We start from the raw sequence: 26,524 nt of genomic DNA, 5'->3' as shown, positions 1-26,524 counted from the left end.
CATTTCCTTAGGAGTGTGCACATTTTATTTGGTTTGTCTGGCCAACAAGAGTCAAGGCCTATATATACTGACTTTGAATTTCAGTGAAACTTCTGAGGAATTATCCATAGGATTGGGATGATTTGTGTAAATGGAACAAATACATTTTCCATAGAGTCTCCGCTATTAGTCCTCTAAAGAAGATTTTCAGCTCTTGAACTCGTTGATGGAACATTAAAAATGTGTGGATAGTGTTGTTATGTGGCATTTGCTTAGTTGTATTGGGATGATGAGTTGGGAGACGAGGCTTTTTTTGTAGATGTTCTTTGTTTAAAAGAAGTTACTCATTTGTGTGTCCACTGAGCCTTCCATGACAAATCAGAGTTTACAGAAATTACATTTTTGGAAAAAAAGAAAAGAAACCTGAGTCCCCAGCCAAAATACCTAGTGGCCATGCTAACTGGGGAATTCTGGGTAGTTTAAAACCTTTTAAACTAAGAATATCATTTAAAAAACAGAGACCCTTGACTAGGCCTGCCACTGATTGGGGTGTGTGTTTATAAGATGTTTAAAATCTTCCATTGCTTCATAGGAGTTTAATACACAGGAGGCTAAGTGCCCAAATCCCCTACAGAAACTGCATTTAAATTATAGGAATATCCCACAAAAGCGGAATTGTTTTCAGACACATCATGGGCATTGAGCATTCATCTGACATTAACCCGCACGGAAAGTGGACAAAATTGGCCGCTTTTCACTTTTGGGAAAGTAAAAAAGTAAAAAGCGGCCGATTTTGTCCACTTTCGATGCGGGTTAATGTCTGAGTAATGCTCAATGCTCCCAAATGATCCGCTTTTGCGGGCTTTGTCCACATCCTATGCAGGTTAATTTCGGATGAATGTTCAACACATCTGAAAATGATCCCGCTTTTGTGGATTTAAGTCCCCTTTCTGCACAGGATTTGGCCAATAAGTTCCCTTCCACATTGAAAATATGTTTCCCATAGTTTTGACTATTTTGCTTTGCATGGTAGATTCCTTATTGTTAAAATATACAAATTGCCACATGCAGTAGCCCAATAAATAATAATAATAATAATATTTATTTATTTATTTATTTATTTATTACCCTCTTCTCCCCTTGGATCGAGGCGGGGAACAACAATTAACCAACACACCATATCAATTAAAATGCACATCAATTTAAAAAAACAAGTAAGATATATACATATTAAAACAATCTGCATTTCAAATTCATCATTTAAAATTCACAGTTTAAAAATGATCTGGATAAGCCTACTGGAAGAGCCTTTTAAATTCAGACATCATATTCAACTATCAAATCTCTTCCGGCAGGTCATTCCACAGTCTAGAGGCTGCTGAAGAAAACATCCTCAGGCTGCCAGTTGCCAACCCTAGTCCTGGCTGACTGGAGTAAATGTCTCCCACAGCACCTGAACGTATGAGGTGGATTATATGGAAGCAGATGGTCCTATAGGTAAATTAGACCCAAACCCTGTAGGGCTTTAAAGGTAATAACCAACACTTTGTACCTTGTCCGGAAAGTAATTGGCAGCCAGTGGTGTGATTTTAATACTGGTGTAATGTGATCACTCCTGGTTGTTCCGGTAATCAATCTGGCTGCCATGTTTTGAACTAGCTGAAGTTTCTGAACTTGGTACAGAGATAGCCCAGTGTTCAGCACATTGCAGAGGTCCAGCCTTGAGGCTACCAGCACATGCACTACCATCTTTCAGTCCTCCAGCTCTGGGAAAGAGTTGATTTTGTTAAGTTTCTAATTTTATTTTATTGATTTTGCTAGGTTTCTGATTTTTAAAAAAAACTTGCTGGTGGTTTTGTATGTGGAGGAATATTCAAGTGGCACCTTCCACCTCCAATCTGACATGGTAGGGTCCTTTCAGACATCTTAGGGTTTTACCACCTAATTCTGTTGCTAAAGTAGATCTTGTCTTCACCAGTGGACAACCCAAATAGTGGTTTATATTTTCTTGCTGTCCTTCAGGTGTGGCTACATGTGTATGTAGAAAGAGACAAATTAGCTAGCACAGAGGATATAGTGCCAACAAAAAAGAATGAAGTAGATCAAGGGGTTTGATATCTTGTTACCTGCCTCTATCCAATACAGGGAGAGGCGGGATATAAATAAATAAATAAATAAATAATAATAATAATAATAATAATAATAATAATAATTTTGTGTTTAAGATGGAGGCTACATCTACAAAACAGAAATAATGCACTTAGACTTTAACTGGTATGGCTCAGTGCTATGTAGTTCTTGATTTGTACTTTTGTGAGATAGCCTACTGTTATTTGCAATCATTCTCCAGCCTCTTTCTCTCTGTCTCTTACTAGTTTTGTACAGGTGTGGTGCCCCAGAAACCCATTGCAGAGCTACAGATCTAAAACAAGCAAAATGAATTGTTTATGCTATCAACCTCAAAGATGTAATTCACTGCAGTTTAGCTGGGTTGATATAAATGTTGAAGTTTAAATATTTGGATTTACAGTCAAATGGATGATCAGTTCAGTCTCTTCTATATAATTCCAAACTGTGAAGGGATGGTTGGAAGGAAACAGTTGGCCTTTTGCCAGATGCCTTAGAAATTCTTCTCAGTTTGCTTTTGGCCTGGGGAGAGAGGGCAGATATAATCAAGCTTCCTATAGAAACTTAACGCTCCTTCCAACCCTAGGTACAACTCTAGGATTTAAATTTCTCTACTTGTTCTTACTTATTGAATTAAAGTTAGCTATAGGAATTAGCACAGAGTCTTAGAGTAATATGGTGGATACAGTGCTGGATTTGAGCTTGGAGTACCTAGTTTTGAATCTCTCCTTAGTTCTCGGATAAAGTTGGTCTAGAGGGCTGATCTTTGATTGGTAGGTCAGAACTCTCTATAGAGATGCACTCTAAGATAAGATGGTTCACAATAGCAGTGTTCTCCATATGGCTATTTAGAAATTTAGAAATGCTTCGTTCTCTTGCAGTGCATATTTGGGCTAAAGGTAAAGATGATAAGGCAAGATAGAAACAGAATAAGCAAATGAATGAAATAAACTAAACTCACTTCATGACATTGTATGCTAACCTCACTCTTCCCCAAACTAACCTACCTTATAGTGTGCTTCTCAGCTCTTTGGAGGAGGATGGGGTGAGAAGTGATCAATTGTTTTGTGGGTCTTTGTGAGATTGACTATGGATTGCTCATGCAAATGTGGAGCATACTCTTCTTTGGGTGAGAAGTGTGTCAGGGTTTTTGTTTGGGCTTCTGCCACCTGCTTCCCCCCTCTATTGAAGTTTATGGCTCTCTTGTTTTATTCAGGTATAGTGTGAAGAGAGCTGAAGTAATGAGAAGTCATCATGGAAGCCCAGTCCCATAGCTCTACTGCGGGTGAGAAGAAAAAAGTTGAGAATCCCATAGTGAAATGCTCAACTCGAACAGATGTCAGTGAGAAAGCTGTTGCCTCTAGCACAACATCCAATGGTGAGTAACAGCAGGGATTTACTAGCAGCCAAACCTGCAGTAATTTAATGTGTGCTGCATTCCATGCGAATTGAGCTTTTGCACCTGGATTCAGCATTCCTTCTGAGCAAAAGCTAAAGCTAGGAAGCAGGCTAGTGTGAAGAGAGAAGAAGGGAATGGCAATGTGTGTAAGTAAGCCCTGTTCTGTCATCAAACCTTGTCTTTGTCATCCAAATTATCCAAATTAAGTTGTAAATAGTGATGTTATTTATTATGGGAAGTTTTTGTTGTGGCATTTTGGAAAATAATAATGATTAGCCTAGAGAGTATTCAAAATACTTTGCTTTGTACCATGAAAACTGCTTACTCTACTCAAATAATTGGTTAGCATGAAATAGACAAAAGTGGCCTTCTTAGGAATTAATGTCAGAGTTTTCTTTTATTTTCTTTAAAGAACATAAACCTGTCCATTGTAAGCAGCCTCTCTCCTTGAATCTTTTCTTCCTAGAGATATTTAACAAGTAATAATAATAATAATAACAACAACAGGATTTATTTATATGCCGCCTCATCACTGGGAATCTGGGCGACTTACAACAGAGGGGATAATAGACGGTTCCCTGCCCTCAGGCTTACAATCTAAAAAGACACGACACAAAAGGAGAAGGGAATGGTGGGGGGTAGGGGATCAGGTCCAGCATTCTTCTCTCCCGCTGAGGCCTGGTCCAAGGCACATGGACTGGAGGGAGGACTCTTTTTCTTAAAAGTACAGGACAAAACAGTTAATTTACAAGAAAATATGTTCATATTTAGAAATCATATATTTTCACTACATTTTAATGGTAGCTATAGGGAATGCTAGGAGAGTGCCAGGTGTAGATGGCCAGTGCTTAATAATTCTTAGCATTTACAGAGCATTTTGAGAACTTAAAAATAATTGATGTACATTATCTCAGTAATCCTTATGATAACCATTTTTAGTCATTTATTACAGATTTATATGGAAGGACATGGCTTGCACAACTATGTCCAAAACTTATTTTGTTAATTTCATAGCTGCAGTGAAGTTTGAGTCCAGGGAGTCCCAGTCACCACAACACATTCATATGATCAGTGATAATGAAAACAACGTTACGGTTGCTTTCATTATCACTAGTACTTGAAGATGAACAAGGGTTGGGTACTGAGTGCCAACCTTACAAACAGCTTTGTTCAGATAGAAATAAATATATTTACCAGACAGGTGCTTAGACTAGGGTTCAATCTCAGATGGCTGTATATTTAAGGTAAAGTTACCAAAGAATGATTTTTCCTTACCTTTTTCATGCAATGAATGTTTCTGAGGAATGTGCCCACATACAGAGACAGCTGGTGTTTATCAGGTTGGAGATCCTGTTAGCTGTCAAGCTTATCCCTCGATTATCCCGCCCAGTTCCAGGGCATGTGGTCCCCATGTGTTTACATGCAGTTGTTCTCCATTCATATGCCAAAGACATGATAAATATCTTAGGGTAATGTGGGGACCAGTCTTTTTTGTAACATGTGAGGCAGTCCTTAGTAGCATAAAAGTACCTGTCAGAGTCGGGAACAAAATAATGGCTTCTAGATAGAATTCTTCTATTCAAGTTTTAATGTATTCATAGTTGTACAGCACAATTGTATACATATATACTGTACTCAAAAGAAAGCTTCACTAAGTTCAGCGGGACTTATTCCCAGGGATACAGGCTTAATGTTTATATTAATATTTCATACTCTTTACTCTTCACCTATTAAACACTTAATACATGATTAAGTTACTGACAATTGTTTTTGAATGTTGTGAAGCCGCTCTGAGTCCCAGTTCGGAGAAAAGAGCGGGATACAAATAAAGAAGAAGCAGATGATGATGATGATGATGATGATGATGATGATGATAACAAGCTAAATCCAATTTAAGTTCTGTAGAGAAAAAGTCCCATGTAAAATTGTTGACCTGGATTATACCTTTACAGATGTAGTTGTGCAAACCAGTTGTGCGAGAGGTTGTGCCAGTAGGTGTACAGGTGATTGTGAAAGAACTTTGGCAACTAGATGCACAATCTCTTACACAATTAATTGTACAGCTGCTTTGCATAGTGGCTTCTGCAGAGCAAAAGTGTATTACTCACCACCCTTGTGCTAACTATGAAAATGTGTACCTCCCAGTGCATATTTAGGATTCAGGACCCTAAAAAAGTAAAACTGGTGTCAGGATCCCATGATTCTGTTTTTGATTTTGAATCTAAGGGAGTTTTAAAACCACTTTGGGGTGAAGCCTGGTAGCTTGCCTATATGTCATTGTTAAAAGAGAGAAGTCAGAAATTCTACCAGGGTAGCACAAGCCATTTGGTGTGATCTTAAGCAGGCTTTTGGACCTTGGCCAATATACTTACTTGGAATAACATAAGCTAAGGTTTGGGGTTACTGAGTATAAATTTCCTTTAGGAATACAATTTTGCACAAATTGGCCAAAACACTCATATATCAGCATGCCTGAAGGCATAAGTAAAGGTCCTGATAGGTGCACTGAGCTACAGTTAGGTTAGACACATATGTATTCAGGAATGTGGTTAACAGCATTGTAAATTACCTTCGAGAAGGTGTGAATTTAAATCCATTAATGTATATATATAGTAGGCCCAGACTCTGAGAGGAAAGATGAAGTACTGTATATACTCATGTATAAGTCTGGAAATTTTAGTCAAAAAATTGACTCAAAAAACCTGAGTTGACTTATCCACGGGTCAATGTAAATACACTATATTATTTACCATTCTCTGGTGAAATGTAAGAGCATAATCTGTCCTGGAATCACTGACTCCCCCTCTGTTTTCTCATCCATCCTGCCTTTAGTATAAGCACAAACACTTACGCCTGCTGAAATTTTGTAAGTTCTTTGGCATTGTTTTCCTTTGCTTTTCAACTAGATACTTTGATTTGTTACATGCCCCAAAGTTTTACTCTCAACTTATCTATGGCCCATATCAAAATCCATAATTTGGCCCCAAAACATGACTTATACATGAGGTCAACTTATAGTCAAGTATAAATGCTATACAAGGAAAACATTAATACAGAAATATTTCCAGCAGCGAGGCAGAAATGTTGTTCAGGATTTGGGAAACATCCCACCTTTAATCAGTTTACAAAGTTAATCAGATGTTTTGATTATTAATAAATAGAAATGAAAAGATATTTGAAATTTTCGAGACTGAAGGATAAAAGAATTTCCTCTTTGGTTCAGTGTTTTCTCAAGCTGGACATTTCTTTATAGGAGGGAACAATTCCTATAATTCCTATTCTTGTTACCAGACAGGATGATCAGAAATCTGCCAGGGTTTATATCATTACACAGTTGGGGGTGAAAGTAAGACAGAAGCCAGAATAAACCACATACCCAATTCTCTCCTCGACTGAAATCTAAGACAGTTTAAACATAAATAATTGCATAAATGAACAAATATCAGTTATTCCCATAGGTAGTAAATAGGATGACAAGCTTCAGTCAATGGAGGTGATGCGAATCTGTTGACAGTTGCTTCTCCAGACACAAACTCCTGCCAACTTCATGTGTGGGATTGTTTTTCTTTTAATGTCTCCTTCCCTCACTGACTCAAGTGGAAGGGAATTTATTATGCTCCAGGAATATTTTTTAGCTCAGTCTCACTTGGGTAATGGTATTGGATGAATGATGGGTCTAAAGGCACCAGATCTTGTCTGACCTTGGAAGCTAAGCAGAGTCAGCCTTGGTTAGTACTTGGATGGGAGATTGCCAATGAAGATAAGGTGCTGGAGGGTATATTTCAGAGTAAAGAACTGGAAAAACCACCCCAGAGTATTCCTTGTCTAAGAAAACGGTATGAAAGTCATGGGGTCACTATAAATCGACAGGCTACTTGACATTGAGTGAATGAGGTGGGTGAATTCATTGGGTGAATAAGATAGCTTAGGATCCTTCATAATGATGGTTGCCTGAATGCCCCATTTGTAGTCTTGATGGATAGAGCAATGATGGTGGAGCTTTCAGTTGCTCCACTGGGGAGCCTTCTGACAAGCAGAGAATGCTTCCTCAGCTGCCCTCCCAGAGAACATTGGATTATTCCTTTTCTTGAAGATTAATTAAATAAACAGAGGGACAATATCAACTGGAAGGTCTGTAGCACAAGGGTAAACCCCATTTATTTGTATTTTGTGTGTAACTGTAACGTAAAGTGAGAAAACTACTAAAGCTGGTTGTTTTCTCTGTATAAGCGCAGTTGTTTATTTTTGGAGCTACTCCAATGTATGTTTAACATATGTTTGACATATGTTTTAAAAAAGGCACATTTGATTTATCCACATTTGTTTAAATGTCATCACTTAATTGAATCACTTAATTGTCAGGTAATCAGTAGAAGAGATAATGGTTTCTCAGAAGTCCTTCATCTTTTTGACAGTCCTAATATATAATGGCAGAGTTTTAAAATGATAAAACTACTGTATATGGAAAGGTTCATGGCAAAAAATATGAACCAGATGAAATACTACTGTGAGGTGCTGTCATATGGATGCACATATGCATCAGTATTAAAAATAATAATCCTGAATTTGAAGGCAAGACTAGCTATTTATGCCTGTGGCATGATTTCAGATATGTGGATGGTGTATATCTTTTCTGCCTGGAGTTGGAGAATGGGATCTCATAGAGATTTTGTACATGTATCCATTACTCTATTAACAGTGTCCCTCACTATCATACTTTGTGAGAGGATCATTGAAACATGATGTGTGCTTTGCAAGGATTTACTGAAATAAAGAGTGGTTTCAGTATTTTATTTATTGCTGCAGCTTGAAAATCAATATTTTCATTTTCATATTTCATATTTTCAAAGTTCTCCAAACTGAAATGAAATGTCTGTCTTGCATTTTATTTGCATTTTCCTGCCATTAGTGTAGTTAATGCTGAGTGCTCTGTGCCAGCTGATAAAACATAACCTTTATGAACATAGTAACACCTTTTTTTGCTTTTGATAGAGATACAAAAATTTTTAGATATTTGCTGGAAGGCATAGTTGTATAAAATATTACTGATTTCTGTGTGTCAGATTTAAAAAGAACAACAACGAAACAAGGTAAGGTTGTTCTGAATGTGCTAAATGACTATTGGTGTGTTTGCCGTCCTTGCATACATCTTCCACTTATATCTGCATCACCTCATAAAGCTGTCTGGGTTTTTAAAACAGTGTGTTTTTTTTTCTGGACAGAACATTTATTAGCAAAAATTGCAGGGCAATATATTACTTGAGTGACAGCTGACCAAAGGGCTTTTTCTCTGTGGCATCACTAGTATCTAAAAGGTATGATTAGGGAAACAGGTTCAAATATTTAAAAGATCTGGTACAGAAATTTTAATCTTGCAGGGCAGAATCCTATTTTAAAATAACAACATTTAAAATTCTTTGAAGGTATGTGAAGGCAGTTAGTTTAGATTGGTTTAAAATCTGTTAAAATTATTTTTTGGGGGGCAGGATAAGTGTCAATATGGTCAAATATGGGTACTACATCTCTAGTTACCCTTTGCTTGGAACAAAGGAGGAAAGACAGTCTGTCATGTTTTCCATATCTGCTTCCAGATGTACCTACTATTAAAGAAATATTTTGGCATATATGGATTGATACATTAAGGCAGTTTCTATTCAATAATTTAATTTAAAGTGTACATCCCATGCTTCCCATTTTAAACTAAGGCGGGTTACAAACGGCCCTCAAGGGGCCGTTTTCCCGCCGCCGTCATTCGCTGCGTAGGGAAGCCCCAGCAGCCAGACTGTGAGGCTTCCCCACGCAGTGAAAAAGGAGCGCCGAAATGGCGCTCCTTTTCGAAACGCGGAAGTGGCACCGTGAGGGGTGGAGCGCACCCTCGCGGCGTCACTTCCGCCGCGACATGTCTGGATGCACAGCGTCCAAGACGTCAAAATGGTGGCGCCCATGTGGATGGGCGCCGCCATTTACGACGCACTCCACGCGTACTGGGAGGAAAGGCCGTGAGGAAGGTAACCTTCCTAACCCTAATACGGCCCTTCCTAACCCTAGTACGCGCGGAGCACGTACTTTATGGCGGTTTGTAACCTGCCTAAGTTTAGTTGATCATTCTCTTCATAACTCAGACTCCACTTCTAATTTAATTATCAAGTCTGACCCAGTATCTTTTCTTCTGCATGAGGCAAAAGACTTAAGGGGTGAAACAGACTGTCATGGACTGCCCTGGGCCTGGCTTAGAGGCACAGCCAGAGGACTCAGACTCAGAAGACATGGAGAAGGCTGAGACGGGCAGATCTGGGGCTGCATGGATCAGCAGTCCCAGAGCAGGCTCAGGAAGCTGCTGAGGGAGAAACAAATTCTATGGACTGTAGGCTGCAGATGCTAGGACCTGTGGAGAGAAGACAGACCAAGGAGTCTGTGAGGGCATCTTCCAAGCTACAAGCTAAGAGAAGAGCTAATAGGTTTCAGCTGAGAGAAACTGAAGCCTTGCAGTCAACAACGAGTCTTGCAGCCTTGTTGTTCCTGTATTCCTTGCTCTTGGATTTAAGTTATCTGGACTTACTTTGTGACTACGCTCTTGCATCTGCCCTTTGCTGTGACTGACTGACTGGTATTGTGTGACCCTTGGACTGGACTCTGGACTACTCCTCTGCATATTCCCCTGCTGTGTTGCCCCCAGTATAGGTAAGCAGGACACAGACTGCCCCTTGCACCACTGTCTGGGCGGCTTCAGAGTGTGGTGTTTTGATGCCGCAGGCTCTGAAGCCACCCGGAAGACAAGTTACGGCTGCCCACATGTGGGCTGGTTTCCGGGTGTCTTGGGAGTGTGGTAGTTACACACCACAAGCCCCCAACATGCTGGAAAGCTGCTGCAGGGCTGCAGAAGACCCACTTAAAGGTGACACTGGAATTTTTGGCCAGCGTCATGGTGGATTGCGTCTACCATGGTCCCAATCTGGCTTTGTCAGGAGGGTTTCAAGCCACTCCTTTGGGGTGGTCTGTTTTGCCCCTAAGATGGTTACTCTCTCCCTCAGTGTCACTGTCCATATTTCACTTGAGGCTGTCAAGCTAATTTATGAGGTACAGAGACAGGGTAGGCTGCCAGGAATGTTCAGCTCCCCTCCAGCAGAGGGAACCAGCCAGTGGTTTCATCACTGCCTTTTATGTATTCCCTGCACGCCTGCAGCCAGAGGTGACTGCCTTACTCTTCGTAACAATAAGGTTGGCTCTGTTATGTATGGGAAGAGCAGTTTCTCATAAGTAGCACACCTGTGGACTCTGAGGCAGAGGAGAACCATTGTTGCCAGTCCCAGCAGCTCCCTCCATTCCAACTGCCACTGCTGCGGACTCTGAGGGAGAGAAGAGCGTAAAACACCCCAGCTGAGAGAGAAGGAGGGTCACAGTGACTATCAGGAGTCTAGGGGGAGGAAAAAGCTGCTGGTTCTACTGATACTTGGACCTCTGCCTTCCAAATGGACTCCTCTCTCTTCAGGACTGGGGCACTGACTCAGTAGGAACTTTGTTTGCCATCTCTCACAGCTGCTTTGCCTACTAGGGCTATAAAACCAGGACCTAACAGGGCTCTGATGCAAAACACCCTGGTAGAGAGAATGGGAGGTCACAGTGGCTATCTGGGTCAGGGGGAAGAAGAAGAAGAAGAAGAAGAAGAAGAAGCTGGTTCTACTGCTTCTTGGACCTCTGCCTTCCAAGTACCTTCTAAGAAGCAGAGCCCTCCCTCCAGTTCATCTGGTGCTATCGGACCATGGAAGCAGAGATGCGGGCCCAGCTCCATTGGGCATGACATAGATTAAGAAGCTGAGCCTTCCCTCCAACCCATCTGTCTTGGTCCAGGCCTCAGAGGGAGAGAGGAACTGCTGGACCTGATCCCCTTCTCCACTGCCATTCTCTTCTCCTTTTGTGTCATGTCTTTTTAGATTGTAAGCCTGAGGGCAGAGAACTGTGTAATAATAATTGTAAGCCGCTCTGAGAGCCTTTAGAGCTGGAAGGTGGGGTGTAAATACTGCAAATAAAATAAAATAAATAAGGGATTGCTTGTCTTGCTCAAACAAGTGGCCTTGCTCAGACTCTGGTCTTGGAGTATTGATAGAAGTCTGGTATAGCCACATGGTCAACTTTGGCCTATTGTTAAGAAGTGTTGTTGCTGATCTGCAAGTTCCTTTGGGTAGAGTTGGATAGTAGCAACTAGCTTTCTCACATTTCTTGGTTATCAGGTTCAGGATTTGGTTTGGGCTCGAGATTCGGGCCCTGCTTACATTGAGGAGTTCCTACACTAGCTTCTACAAAGTCCTAAGCGGAACGTCTTTGATGACGACGACATGTAAAAGCAAAGCTGTCCAAAACTTGTTGGAAATATATGGAACCCTCTGGATTGCAACCAATATAAGATTCATGTGAATGAGATCTTGTAAGAAATAGATACCGTGGGCATGTACATTTCTCATCCACATAAAACTATTAATACCCTGGAGTTCCAGTTTCCTGGAAATCTGTGTATGCCAAAAGCTGTGCCCTTATATAATATAGGCATTGCATTTGGCTAACCACAAATAAAGCTCTAGGGTTAAAATAGCACTGTAAGAGTTCAGAAGCTGCCAACATTTCCATTATAAAATTTTTAATTTCAGCTACTCGACCATTAAAATCTGCTCCAGGCTGAAACTTGTATAAAGAGTGAATGCTGACACTGGTTCGAAGTTTAAAAACCTGCACGCACAAATTTGTCATTTAAAAAAAAAAAGAAAAATATGTTTTCAATAATTTCAAAAATCAATTCAGTTGGATAATAATAGGGCATTAAACGTGTCTTAAAATTTGAATAAATGCTTGCAGATTATTCTTGCTTATGTTTTTTTTTCTGTTTCTAATTTGCAAAGTTTTCATCTAGAAGAAACATCCAAGAGCAGGGAGTGGCCAAAGAAACGTTATTGGAGATGCTGATGGAATGGGTTATGAACACAAACGGTTAAATCCAATGTTGTTCCCAACTAGAATCCCATTGAAATGAATGTGATCTTTTTGATGCCATTTATTAACATCTCACTGATTTTAATGGTTTTTGCACAATTTTGCTTAGCAGAGTTAGAACTGGTGAAAAGAGGTGTGTGCACTCCTCTTCCCTCATCATGCTTTGGCCACTGTGGGAAACCAGTCAGAGCATGGATTGGGGGGAAGAGGAGCACATGCACATGCCCCTCCCACGTGCTTTGGCTGGCTTCTCTCAGTAGTCTACATTATCCACCTGTAGACCTGGGAAAGCTTGTGCACTTTTAACATCCTCAGATATTTTAAATTCTTTCACTCTTAAATACCACATATACCCGACTATAAGTCAACCTCACATATAAGTCGAGGGCAGGTTTGGGGGCCAAAATTATGGATTTTCATATGACCCATGGATAGGTTGAAGGTAAAACTGAGGGGCATGTCACAAAGGATGTAAGGGAAGGAGCAAGGAAAACAATGTCAAAGAATTTACAAGATTCCAGAAGGCTTTGAAATCAACTCTGAGTCATCAACAAACGAAGGACTGTTGCAAATCTGGCCCTTCTGAAAAGGCGACCAATCATTGTGTGTCAAAATGCCATCATGAATTCGACACCTCCTTGATGCTTCCCAAGAAGGCTGCTTTGGTTTAGGGCCATGGTCCCAAGATGTTAGCCCAACACCATCTTTGCAAGCAAGTGATGTTCCTCCCACACCAGGATGATACATGGCCCTTGAATCCTCTTCTGTTCAGGACACTACACCTGCAGCAATATCAGTGGCAGCTAAGCAACTTCTTTGGTTCCAAGACCCTCATCTTCAACTGAATCTTTTCCAGTGGTCCAGGTGGAGATAGAGTCTAACTCTGATGGTAAGATCATGGAATCCCCCTGTAAGGGAGCAACATCTCCATGGAGGTCCTCTGAGACAAGAGCTTTGAATGGCGTTGCCATTCTTGCTCTCCCATCTGGCACTCCTATTCACATTCTGTCTCCTCCATGCCGTATTCTGTCTCAGTACTCTGAGTCTTCCTCTTCATTGAGATCTTCATCCCTTCGGTATTAGGGCACATTTGAGACATGGTTTGACAGCAGAGAGGAGGTTGTGAGAAGACTCTAAGTGATTCTAGATATCTTGTGGGAAACATCCTGCTTACTACTCTCCTCACTATCCTCAGGATCTGATGGACATGGATTATGTCAGTGATGGGACACTGCCAGATGCATGTCACTCACACTTATGAGGTCCTTTATCACCACATTTATTGCGGCCATACTCACTGTTGATTGCCGTCTCTTACAAGATCTCTGGTTTTGCAATCTGAACCAGTTCCACACACTGGTCACCCCTCCTCCACATGTGTGCCAACTTTGCAACCCCGCAGAGTCAACCTGTGCATGAGAGAGAAGAACAGCCACTACCTGTCCCTCCATGGCAACATTACCTTCAGCAGAAGTCATTACCTCAACCTCTGAATTGTTTCATGTCCCATTCTCCTCCAATATAGGTTCTGCAGTTGGTTCAGAAGATAAACTCCTGGAAACATCACCATTATGATGTCTGGTAGAACATGAGTCAGCTTTTCTGATGGATGGTGTTAGAGCAGGTATTGAGAATGGCTACTACTTTAGATTTACAAGTGAAGCACATGAAGACCTCGTGTATCAGCACATTTAGTCAAAAATTCCCGCTCTAGCTGTGATCCTCTTTTTGCCTCCTCCTTCAAACTGCGCTTATTTTGCTATTCTACCCTGCAATCTGGAATGCTAGTATCTGTGTTTTCATCGTTATATTGGATAGGTGCATTCCAGTTTAAATAAAACATGTCTGTTTTAATTTTTCCTTTACTCACCAAGATATTATGGGACAATTTTCCTATAATATCTATAAACCGTATGTTTTAATACCATATAGATAATAAATAGTTGTGACCATTTTTTCATTCCTGAGTTATAATCATTTGAGCTGACCCAATGCAAAATATCACAAGGTAATTATATAAAAGAATGTTACTATCTCCTTCAAAAACAAAACAAAAACATAGTAGGCATTGGTTAGGATTCTTTGTAACTGGCAACAACAATATAGAGGAAAGTTCTGGAATGATTAAATTCCAGAAGGGACTGATGATTGGGCAGCCCACCACATATGCCAGTGGGTGCCCCTACAACCACAGCTTCTCCTGCCAAGATCTGATCCTGCACCTTTAATTCTGGAAATCTGAAGTGTTCTGTATCATTTGTACAATAATTTAAATAAATTTTCCTGAATATGGCCCAGAATATCAGATGTACTCTTAAAATCGTCAATGACAGAAAAGCTCAAAACAAAGTTTTTCATGCAGCCTTTTAAATCTGTTTTACAAATGCCGGTGTGAAATGTGGTGATTGTGCTATGTTGGAAAGGCTTGTGTGATTTGTTATTTTTGCCCATAATTCTCATGTCATGATTACTCCACTATTTTGACAATTATGTATTTTAATTATGCAGTCTTCTTTAATTCAAAAATGTTTTGTTATACCTATGTAGGCTTTCTACTTTATATTGTGAGATATTTTTGATCTCATTTACACATAATTGTTTTCTTAATGGGATCTAACATATAGTATAATTCATAATACTTTATACTATTATTTTACTTATATGGCTTCTTTGGGATACTGGATTGGTGTAATTTTTTTGGTAGAAGGTTAAATCGTTTTAATTTGGACTTATTAACCTACTTTAATTTTGGATTTTCTCACTTTTTAAAAGTCTACTTGATTTTTTCCTGGGTTTGGACGTACTGTACTATGCACTTTTCAGTAGGTCTTATGTAATAGAGTGGGTCATTGTGAATATACATATGGACAAACAGACACACTCTGGTATTTCATCTCACTATTGTGCCTTCTGGTTTTCCTGTGCACTTTTTGCTTTAGCCAAGAATTCTGAATGCTTTCATCCATTCCCCCCACTTTTGATGAAGTGTATGACCCCTTTGTCCTGGCTGAAATGTTTCAGACGCTGCAGGTATTATCTGAGAACTGCTTCACTTATTTGACAGACAAGTTCTTCTTTTCAGCAGAGCATGTTTTGTCTAGTTTTTGACCCATGAACTCATTCTAATGTAATCTGATATTCCTAATTAACCTATTATTCTGCCTTAAAGGAAGAAAAAGGAAAGAAAAAGGATAATTATAAACATATGTAGGTTGTGGCCTTTGACTACCTTTATCAGACTCAAACTGTATTGAGGACATAGTTTAATGCGACAGAAAGCAGAAATTGCTATCTTAATGATGAAATAACTTGAAACCAGGACTGATAGATGAGTAAAGGGAAAGAAGATCATTCATCCCTTTTAAACCTTTTAGAAGAGAAGCCATGTGGCAACGTTTTAGGGGTAGGGGGACATTCAGCTAAGTTTGCTATGTTGAAATCACATTTCATGTCTTTTGCTTATATTTTTACAGATCTTGTTAGCAAACTACAAGATAGGTATAAATAATATTTTACCCATTTCTGACCCCCTAGTAAAATATTTGGTGTCCTAGTGATAAATTATTTTCAAATGAGGTTGGTAGTTACCTAAAATTTGCCTATGGTGTGCAATGGGACTGACTATATAATACTGTAATTACTATGTGCCAGCTCAGGCATTTGTTCACCTATATGTGATTGGCCTACCTGTAATACCCACCATGTACTAGAGGAAGAATGGGCCTGACTGACATTTCAGAAGTGGATGATACTGCACAAAGGAAATCATATTCAGTGGTTCATATGGATGTACAGCGTGCCTGTGCCATACACGGCTTTCAACTTACACTGAAGGCCACATGTTTCTAGTGGCAATGGTTTTCAGTGGGGCTCAAGCATTCACAGTATTTCCCTTACGTGGGGGGTGGTGGTGATTCGGAATGGATCCCCTGCGTAAGGGAAGGGTCCACTGTACATACAATCAATCTTTTACATCTCCAAAAGAAATGAAAATAGAAATTAAATAAATTGTGATTTTTCCATAGTGTGTGTATGTCTGTGTGTAGGCCAGTGTAGTGTAGTGATTTGAGGTGTTGGCCTATGACTCTGGAGACCAGGTTTCAAATCCCATTTTGGTCATGTAACTCCAATGGGTAATCCTAGGCAAGTCACATTGTCTCAGCCTCAGAGGATGGCAATAGCAAGTACATTTCTATACCGCTTATCAGTGCACTTAAGCACTCCCTAAGCAGTTTACAATGTGTAAGTTAATTTCCCCCAATAAGTTGGGTACTCATTTTAGCGACTTATGGAAGGATGCAAGTTTGAATTGACCCTAAGCCCCTAGCTGGTATTCATTCATTCATTCATTTATTTTTATCTTGTCTTCCTCCCAAAGTGGACCCAAGGCAGCTAACAACATATACAAAACACACTAAAACAACAATTCAAATCATACAATTGTAAAAAATATTAAAAAATACAAATATAAAATTTAAAACATACAAAGTTAAAAATAATAATCTAAACTCACAACCTTGTGGTTTGTGCAATACTGGCATTTAACCACTGCGCCACCAGAGCTCCTCTGGCATACCCTCTCTGAAGAAACTTGCCAAGAAAATTCTATGATAGGGTCACCTTAGCATCACCATAAATAGGAAATGTCTTGAAGGCACAAATGTATGCCTGTACACTGGCTTGTGGTACTTGCAGGGAGTGGGGATTGCCTCATCTTAAAATTCTTGGGTGAGAGCCTCACCCTTGGTCAAACCAGGGCATGTTTCAAAAACATAATCAGTTTTGAAACCTGAAATGCTTTAGACTAAAACCAGACAATGCAATATTTACCAGGCTGGCATTGAAAATGGCAGCATGGCTAGCACTCTCTGTGACACATCTGCTTCAGTGTTTATCCACCCTGACATCACCAGTGTTGTATGTTTGCAGAAAAGCAAACAATGTGGTGTCAGGACACAGATGCATTATGGATCTGATGGGAAGTGTTTGGCATAGGCTTTGCTTTCAGTGGAAGGGTAACTATTTATGTATCATAACTTCTAGTTATGGTCTTGCTATCTAAGTGATAAGTGATGATGTGGTGGTTGAAAAAAGGTTAGAATGCATGGTATTTCAAATAAAATTCATTTTAGGATTATAAAAATCAAACAGTTTTAGATTGTAAAATATTAATAATTTTACTGTAACCAGGAGATTCTATGGAGATTTTTCATGCCTTGAGTTTGCTCACTATCTTAGTTTGTGGAAGAGTAATGATTTTGGAGGAGACAAAGCATTTGAGTGGTTAGTACTTCATATCTATTGTGGTCTTGACAAATTGGGTCTATTCTTAAGTATATAATATAAAATAACACACATTTGTAGGTATTGAATTCAAAGCTGGAAGATGAGAACTGTTTTACTTTAGCCAGTGTGGACTCTGTTGCTATGTTCTCATTCCTAAGAGGACCCACAGTGCTTATGGAAATTACATTGCTTCAGACATGCATCAAAATGTCATATTACTCAAACTATTGTGAAAAATACTAGAGTTCTTATTCATGGCTCTAACCAGCATTAAAAAATGTCATCCTCAAATATGGGAATATTACTAGGTTTAGGAATGGGAGTAGTTTAGTAGCCAACATTTGCTAATAATAGTGTTCCCCGAGTAATTGATTAGACATAGCAGGGTGTATTGCTATGCAGATTGTGAGGGAAGTATTAGGGTTCCTGGCACAATATCCTGAATCTGTTCCTTAGTTAAGTTTTCCATGCCAACCATAAATCAAGGTTCAGATTTTCAGAATGTACAGCTGCATTTTATGTATAAGAAGTTTTGATTTTCTACAGCAAAGATTAGCTTCCAACCTACAGTGATACCAGGTGAAGCCATCCCAGAAGAGTGAAACTGTATTAATGAGTTTTTTGCACTGCACTACCAAGACAGCAGAGCTTCAGCCTTATGGCAGTAATATATTTGTGAATGGAATGGATAGTTGTGAAAATATCATTAAGAGTGTGCATTTTTCCTCTTATATTGACAGTTTGTGTCTAGCATAAGGACTTGGAGCCATTTGTGGGCCAACCTTTGACAGTGGTTGGATATGTGATTGTACAGACTTGTTGAATAAGTTAATTGGCGAATACTTGTTAAATGTGCTTAATGGCCCTATAATTAGCTTGCAACCTTTATTAGTTGTAGTCTAATAAAAGTAGTATTATAGGAATTCTGTATTTTTCTATTGAGGGCTCTTTACATAATTGTTCCAGCATTCTGTCAGGCACCTAAAGGATATAAATCAGATACTACAAACTGTATTAGTCATAATGTGTCTAAATACATTGATTCCAGCAGATTTGAGTTCTGTTCACTATGCTGGAATTGTGGCATATACTTACTTACTTACTTATATATATATATATTGATGCTGGCAATTGTGTCCTGCAGATTCAATCACTTTTTATATTAGCTCTTACATGGAGGAAATTGGATCTGGCAGTAGTAGAACTTTGGCCGAAACGTCTCAGACCAAAATCTCTATCTGTACATTCATTGGCTGAGTGGATGCTGCATTAGTTGTGTGTGAGCATAGGGACAAGCTTCATATCTTAAACAGCTTTATGTTTCCGATCTTTCTAAGACATACTAATTTACTTCTTAATATATCAGCTCTCTGCATAATTCTCTGCTATACTACTGTCTAGGCCACAGATTGGCAAATTGTGACCCAAGGGCCACATGCAGCCCCAAAGGGCTTTTTGTGGCCTTGATGCTCCAGTCCCCGCCGCCCCAGTACTGAAAATGTAAAAAATCCCCACTATCTCAAAGTTAAGGCTTCACCACTGAGCCCTAAAGTATAATTTGGATGAAAACCTTCAGCCCCTTTAGGTTATGAGGAATGTGGTGCATACAAACATATATTGTTTGTGGAAGCTTCCCCAGCTTCATGCTGATCAGATGAGTCATTGCTGATTCTTCATTCTTTCTTACTCATGCTCCTAGGTGAGCAGTCTCCCTTTTGAAATGTTCAGAGTTGAATGTATCTGGGTGGGTGAGGGGGAGGGAAATGGACAGGGGCAGGTTTCCAGTCTGTCAGTTGTATACGCAGTCAGCTTCTGCTGTAAACCCAGAAAGAATGATGTGATGTCTAAAGTGGCAAAAGATATTCTGTAGCCCTGGTGCTTTGCTCCCCCCCCCCCACATTTTTTTAAAAAAGCTCTTTAAAAAAACCCAGAGCCTTCTGGATGAGAGCAGGAAGAATAGAGATGCAACATTTATAGAAATATTGAACCCTTGGAAAAATACAGAAAAAATGGAAAAAATACAATAATATCACAGGAACATACATTGCATTACCATTTTTCATTTTTTCCACAATGGACAAAAGGTAACAGAAGTGGTGTAGCTCTAGGCACTAAATATACATGCACCTGAAGGGGGTTGTGGATTCTTGCCAAAAGCTACTCAGCTCTGGAATGTTCTGTATGTGTCTCTGTGCAGACACAAGTCCCATTTGTGTGAGGGCATAGGTGACCATTTGAAGAACCACAGTTACAGGTAAGCAACTTTCAAGTTTCATAAATTAAAAATACAGTTAATTAATTAATTAATTAATACAAATTATATTTTTGTATCTCTCTCTCTCTCTCTCTCTTTAAAGGGGCAATGACTTGTCCCTTAACAACCTTGCTGGTTGGAGGAAGCAGCAACAATGAAGTTAAGTAGTAGGGCAGTGACTTGGCCCTGGGCAACCTGTTGCTATTACTGTTGCTGCTATGGAGGTCTCCTCCTCATCCCGTGGTTTGAGTTGAGACATGAGGAGCATGGGGCCTGCTGCTAGAAGGGCTGCCACCCTTGTACCATCAGCACCACCCACACCCTTGGCTCAGCACTAGTTCCATGGCTGCTCTCACAGATGGAACTATCATTGAGCTGAGGAGGGTTGTGGTGTTGGTGACTGCAACACTGCTAGCAGCAGGTCCCAGGCTGCTCCCTCGCACCCCCAAGAGGAGGAGGAAACAGCCTCTGTCCTCATGTGCAAGGCGAGCCAAGGTGCTACTTTGAGAACTGCTGGGTTAGATTGCTTTTACATACAAGTAAAGAAAACAGTAGGGCTTTCAGCATTTTACCTGTCATAGGTCCAATAAGGCCATTAGTTGGTCTTGCTCTGGAAAGCAACTGGAAGGAAGATAGATAAATGACTGATAAATAAGCTGACATGGTATGTTCATTTTATCAAATTGCACATTTCTAAAAATACCTAAAGAGCAGTAAAAGAGTAGCAACTCAGTCCTAAAATGAGCAAGACCACTTGTATTTTTAGTTGACACCGTTTCTTTGAAACTGTGCATAGTGCATCCAAAATGTTGAAGGAATGATAAGGTTGTACTATAAGCACATTTATTTGGGCATTAGAAACTTTAACTTGCAGTCAGTGCATTTGAAACATTACAGTTCAGATGATGATGTTTTTTTTACTTCATGTTTGTGATGTATAAAAAGCTTTACCCAGTATACATATGGATATTTTGAATCCTACACTTACATGATGTATATTGAGAAATATTTTTAAAAATTGGGAACATACCATGAATTGTTCTTTGGAGCGGGAACATTCTTGCAAATTTGCTAAGTGACACCAGTGGTATTTATTTCCTTCTTTCAGATTATGTAATTTTAAATTTTGAAAGGGACAGTGGCTGGTGCAAAATCTCTTCCCCCCTGAAGGATTTTTTTTTCCATGAAAGAAGTATTGTATACAGGTTCATGTGAATCCTAATGTTTTCTGTTTCCTTTCCCTTTCCATTTCTTTCCCCACTCTCTCTTTCCTCTTATGCACATGCTTTCTTTCCCCCTCCCTCCTTCTCTCTCTCTCTGCAGAAAGTTGAGTTCCATCCCAATTATTAAATCTTTGGAGACCATTCCCACATGGTTCTGTAAATGGTAGCTTCATCCTGAGTTCTTTCATCTCTTTTCCTGCTCTCCTGGCTTGACAGTTGAAAAGGTCTGACTGCGCCACACAATGGTTTGATTGGTTTCTCTAGGGGAGGCTTTTCCCTGCCTCATCATTCGCCAGGCAGGTGGACCAGAAAGTCTCTTGATTCTTTTGTTGCCTCTCAAAGTCCGAGGTCTTTGACTGAATAAATCCTCCGTCATGGGATAATTTTCTAAAAGGAGACTGAAAGATGCGAGAGAAAAGCCTCGCTACTTGGGTGCTGAATTAATGAAATAACTGGGCCTTGGAGTTTGCAATTGAAAAATCACCAGGAATTCAATGGGTGGAGACAGACTGCAGAATGCAAGTCTGTTATTCACTCCCCCCGCTCCCCAGTAAAGTAGGAGAACTTTAAATGCACTTAGGAAATATGTTGACTTGTCCAGCTTCCTTTGGATTTATTTTGCACTTGTCATTGTGTTTGCATGGAAAACTGGGGCAGGATAAAAGTAGTTCTGGTGCAAGGCCTAGTTAGTCATTACATTATAACAAGTGGATGGAAAAGGCTTCCATATGACAGAACTAGGGTTGAGTTAACACAGGGTGAAAAGTAATTTACAGATAGGCTGTCCTCAGCCATCTTTGTAGCCTCTGATAAGGTTTCATTTCAGAATGGATAGGCGACATTTCCACTTACGGACCCATTCTGCGACACCTGTGATAACAGCTTTTGGATCCTAATTGAAATTGGTTTCAAAATGGATTTTCACTTTTCTCTGTCTGTGGAAAATATTGAATGGATTCAGAGCTGCCACAGAGAATCCCAGACCTTGGAAAATGGAGCTGGAAGCCAGGATCATCTTTCATAACAGTGTCGATGATATGACAGTCTTGTTATCTGTCTTATTAATGAAATCATTGATCACCTGATGAGGGAGATAATAAACGGTAGTTTGCTGCCATTCAAGAAACTCAATTAAATTTATTAAAAATATGGGGTGGGGGGTGCAAGTGGGGAAAGCCAGAGGATTAAACTTAAAACATTTAAGATTGATCAACATTTTTTCCTGTGAGGATAATTTTCAAATCCTTTCTGTTAGATTATAAAGTACACTGCCCATCCTTAGAATCTTTCAAAGCTTAAAGTTGGACATTTTGATTTTAAAAAAGTTAACAGTGCCATAGCAGAGCAAAATAGCCCAGAGGGAAATCTTGGACATAGCATCTTCTTGTTCTGCTAATACTGTTATAAGTATTAGTTGTTACTTTATGCTGAAATGTAATGATAATATTGTAGGGAGTCTGAACAATTAATCAAAAAAATATTTACAAGTCCTGTGACTGGTTTTTACTGAGATGGAAAAGCTGTGTCATGGCTTTAACATTCCTGGCTATGGGTTTAGGAGCATATGACTAAATGCTCCACTATATAAAAATGTCATTGCTTGTAGTTCACTAGCATGATAACATGTCAGTTCTTATTCCTCTTAACATTTTAATATTCCATGTGCTTTCTTATTAATTTATTAATGATTATCTGGTCATGTGAACCTCAGCTTGTAGTTAGTTTAATAACAGATTTATCTTCTCAGTGAGAACTAGGATCAAGACTGATTCTGCAGAAGTGTAGAGCATATAGAGCCTATCCTACATGGTATTAAGAATTCAATACTAGTATGTCATAGTTTCATACTTAGGAATATTGGGATTTATAGTTTGGTGAGTCCACTTCCCAGAACTATAGCACTAGAAAAGAGTTCCAAGTGTCTTGCCAAATTGCAGATATCCGAACTCCTGTTAGGAATGGAGTAGGGAATACAACCGGGAAAGCTGTCATACAAACTAGAGCAGCTGTAAAACCAAGCGTGAATTCTTTGCCTCTACAGCAACAGATTCTCTGGCCATTTCTCAAGTGTGATAGTAATGTGTCCCCCATATGTTGGATTGTAAGTCCCAGCAGCCCCAACCTAGCTGATGGTGAAGAATACTGGGATGCTACCACTTCAGGAGGGCTGCTTAATTTCCACCCTGATGCAAACGGTGGTGGGACTTTATGTTTTTGATGATCCACTGAGCCTTTTTAGGCGTGTACAGTAATTTCTCTCTGTGCATTAGTCTCCTCATTTCATAGCCTCCCATAACTGTTTGTTGCACAGTGTTAGAAGATAAGTGGTGCCTCGGGTTACGAAATTAATTCGTTCCGCGGCCGCTTTCGTAACCCGAAAAGCCTTCGTAAGCCGAATTGCCATAGGCGCTAATGGGGAAAAGCCGCGTTTTGTGCGAAAAAGCCGAAAAAAGCACCAAAAATTTTCTTCGTAACCCGAAAAAACATTCGTAACCCGGAACAATGATTTCCAATGGGATTTTTTCGTATCCCGAAAATTTCGTAACCTGGGTATTTCGTATCCCGAGGTACCACTGTACTCCACATTTTAGGGGTGACTTATAACATCAAATAGCTACTGCCACTGGAGGGAGCACATGCCTTGGAAGTCCTGTTGCTTTTTTTGTTGGGTTTGATACATAATGTATTGTATCTATAATCCAGTTCGCATTTGTAATTACCTTAGTCAGCCATGGAAACCCCCACTGGGTGACTGTAAATAAGTTGCCCTCTCTGAGCCTCAGAGAAAGTCAAGTGCAAACCACTTCTGAACAAATCTTGCAAAAAACCAAACCAAAACAAAACCCCAACCAACCAACCAACCAACGAACAACAAAACAAATCAAAGACCATTATTCCTTAGGTTGTCATAACTTGGAAGTGACTTGAAGGTGTACACCAAAAATAATGATTCTAGAATTTTTTGGCAGCAAAAGATGATGTTTTGCTTGCAGATTATTTGGAATATGGTCTGCATACTTAGCAACAGTAATATTACTATGTCACCATCTAGTGCTTTCTCTTGTTTCACTGTGAATGAACCCCAGGGAGAAGGCGGAAGAGGAGGAAGTAAGGGTCATTTCAGCCCCCATTCTGACCTTGAAAGAGGATATGAGATCAAAGGCTTTCATGATGTCACTGATCTTTGCTTATTAGGAACAGAACCTCTTGAAAGTTTTGGAAGCCAACTTTTTTCCTTATCACCTTAAATCAAATAGAGTTTACCATTAGGATTTAGATTTCAGTTATTGTCTAAGACCTGACCTATACAGGATTTTAATGTTTTCTGTGTGTGCAGTAAATGTCATTCACTTAAAAATATGTCAAGCCTTGGGTTGACTGTTGCTAGAAATATGCATAGAATACCACTTGGTTGTTTTCAAACCAGGGTGATTACTTTTGATTGTGCTTCATCATTTTTGTGTAAGAACCATAACCGACAATTCAATATTTGGTCATAGGTAACAGCATGAACATTGATTGCATGGTTGTTTTTCTGTGTCTATATTTGTATTGAGTGAGACAGGATTTGAGAATTGGGATAAGAAGCTAAAAGCTCTGAAATAGTTGCTTCCTATGACTGTACAGTATTTTGCCACCCAATGTATTTACACAAGGTTCTAACAGTAATGAAATTCATGCAAGAATTCTATGTGGAATAATAAAATGTAATTGAATTAATTTTATTCATTAAAATAATAAATGGAGTGCAGCAAATGTAGGACCATATCATTAATTTTCTGTGTAAGCAAAATTATGCTCAATATTCTGCAACATAGACTCTAATCATATATGGAGAGATAAATCCTAGGGGTACAAGCAGGGCTTAGGAAAGAAAGAGGTACAAGGGATCACATTGCAAACATGTGATGGTTAATGAAGAGTATCAAGAAATTCCAAAAGAAAATCAGCATGTGTTTTATAGACTATAGCAAAGCCTTTGACTGCATTGATCAGGAAAAGCTTTTAAAATCATGGGACTGCCACTACATCTGATAGTCCAGATGAGAAATCTGTACTTTAGACAAGGGGCTACTGTTAGAACAGAATATAGAGAAACAGAATGGTTCCCAATTGGCAAAGGGGTTTGACAAGGATGATCAACCTATTGGTTCAACTTGCATGCAGAAAATATACGAGGAGTAGGGGAAAAAAAGGCTTGGAAAAGGGGAAAAAATATCAACAACCTAAGATATGCAGATGACACTGCTACTAGTGGAAAACCTCATGGACTTGAAACAATTACTAAAGAAGGTCAAAGAAGAAAGTGCAAAGGCAAGCTTAATGCTGACCATAAAGAAAACAAAAATAATGACCACAGAGGACACATACATTCAACCTAAACAACGAGGAAGTTGAATTAGTAAATGAAATCCTGTATCTTGGATCAAACATTGATCAGGAAAGAGACTGCAGTCAAAAAATCAGAAGAAGACTTGAAATAGGAAGCTACAAAAAACTGGAAAACATATTAAAGAGTAAAGATATACAACTGAGCATTAAAGTTAGAATCATTCAAGCCATTATATTCCCCATTACCATATATGGATGTGAGAGCTGGATAGTAAACAAAGTGGATAAAAAAAAATCTCCCTGAAAGACAAGATGATCAAGTTGAGGTCCACATCATGAGAAGGGATCACTCATTGGAAAAGACAATAATGCTAGGAAAGGAAGAGGAGTGTAGAAAGAGAGGAGGACTGCACACTAGATGGATAGACTCTATTAGGGAGGTCATGGGTATTTATAGTTTTAAAAAGAGCTTGTCTGAAAACCACAGAATTAAATCAACACTCCTGGATATCTAGGAACAGTAGATTTGGTTATAGGCCAGTTAATTTGCAAATATTTTCTTTATTTTGCATCCTTTTTTCTTTATTACCTAAAACAATGCTCAGTGTATCTATTAAATTTCTTTTGAGTTGTGTTATTCTGCTGACAGACGACAAATGTTCAACATATAATTGCTGTGTTTTAGTAAAGCAACAAAGTGCATTTGGTAGCATGCTCTCATGGCTTTAGTCGTTTCTTCATCCTATCCAGGAGTCATTTATCTGCACCCCAGGGCTTCCCCCCCCCACTTTTCTCTCATGCAGATTGCAATGACAGGGAACGTTCCTATACAAGCAGTGCCTGATTAGTTGGAACCATTGTTCAGTTATTCAGAATGTAATTCAATCAATGAAACTAACTATTAATTGATGAAAAGTTAAAGCCCTAATAAAATAGAACAAC

At 39.3% G+C, this 26,524-nt stretch overlaps 1 protein-coding gene across 1 annotated transcript in view; it reads left to right on the top strand.

Annotated features, from left to right (window-relative positions):
* The window catches only part of GLI3 (GLI family zinc finger 3), a 293,739-nt gene that overhangs the window by 19,550 nt on the left and 247,665 nt on the right, over window positions 1-26,524 (top strand). The window contains 1 exon segment of the mRNA XM_042475934.1: window positions 3,323-3,484. Coding sequence (XP_042331868.1) covers window positions 3,361-3,484 — 124 coding nt within the window. The 5' untranslated portion in view covers window positions 3,323-3,360.

This window comes from Sceloporus undulatus, chromosome 6, assembly GCF_019175285.1.
Source record: "Sceloporus undulatus isolate JIND9_A2432 ecotype Alabama chromosome 6, SceUnd_v1.1, whole genome shotgun sequence".
Classification (NCBI taxonomy): Eukaryota; Metazoa; Chordata; class Lepidosauria; order Squamata; family Phrynosomatidae; genus Sceloporus; species Sceloporus undulatus.
This window is presented reverse-complemented; position numbering and strand designations above follow the sequence as displayed.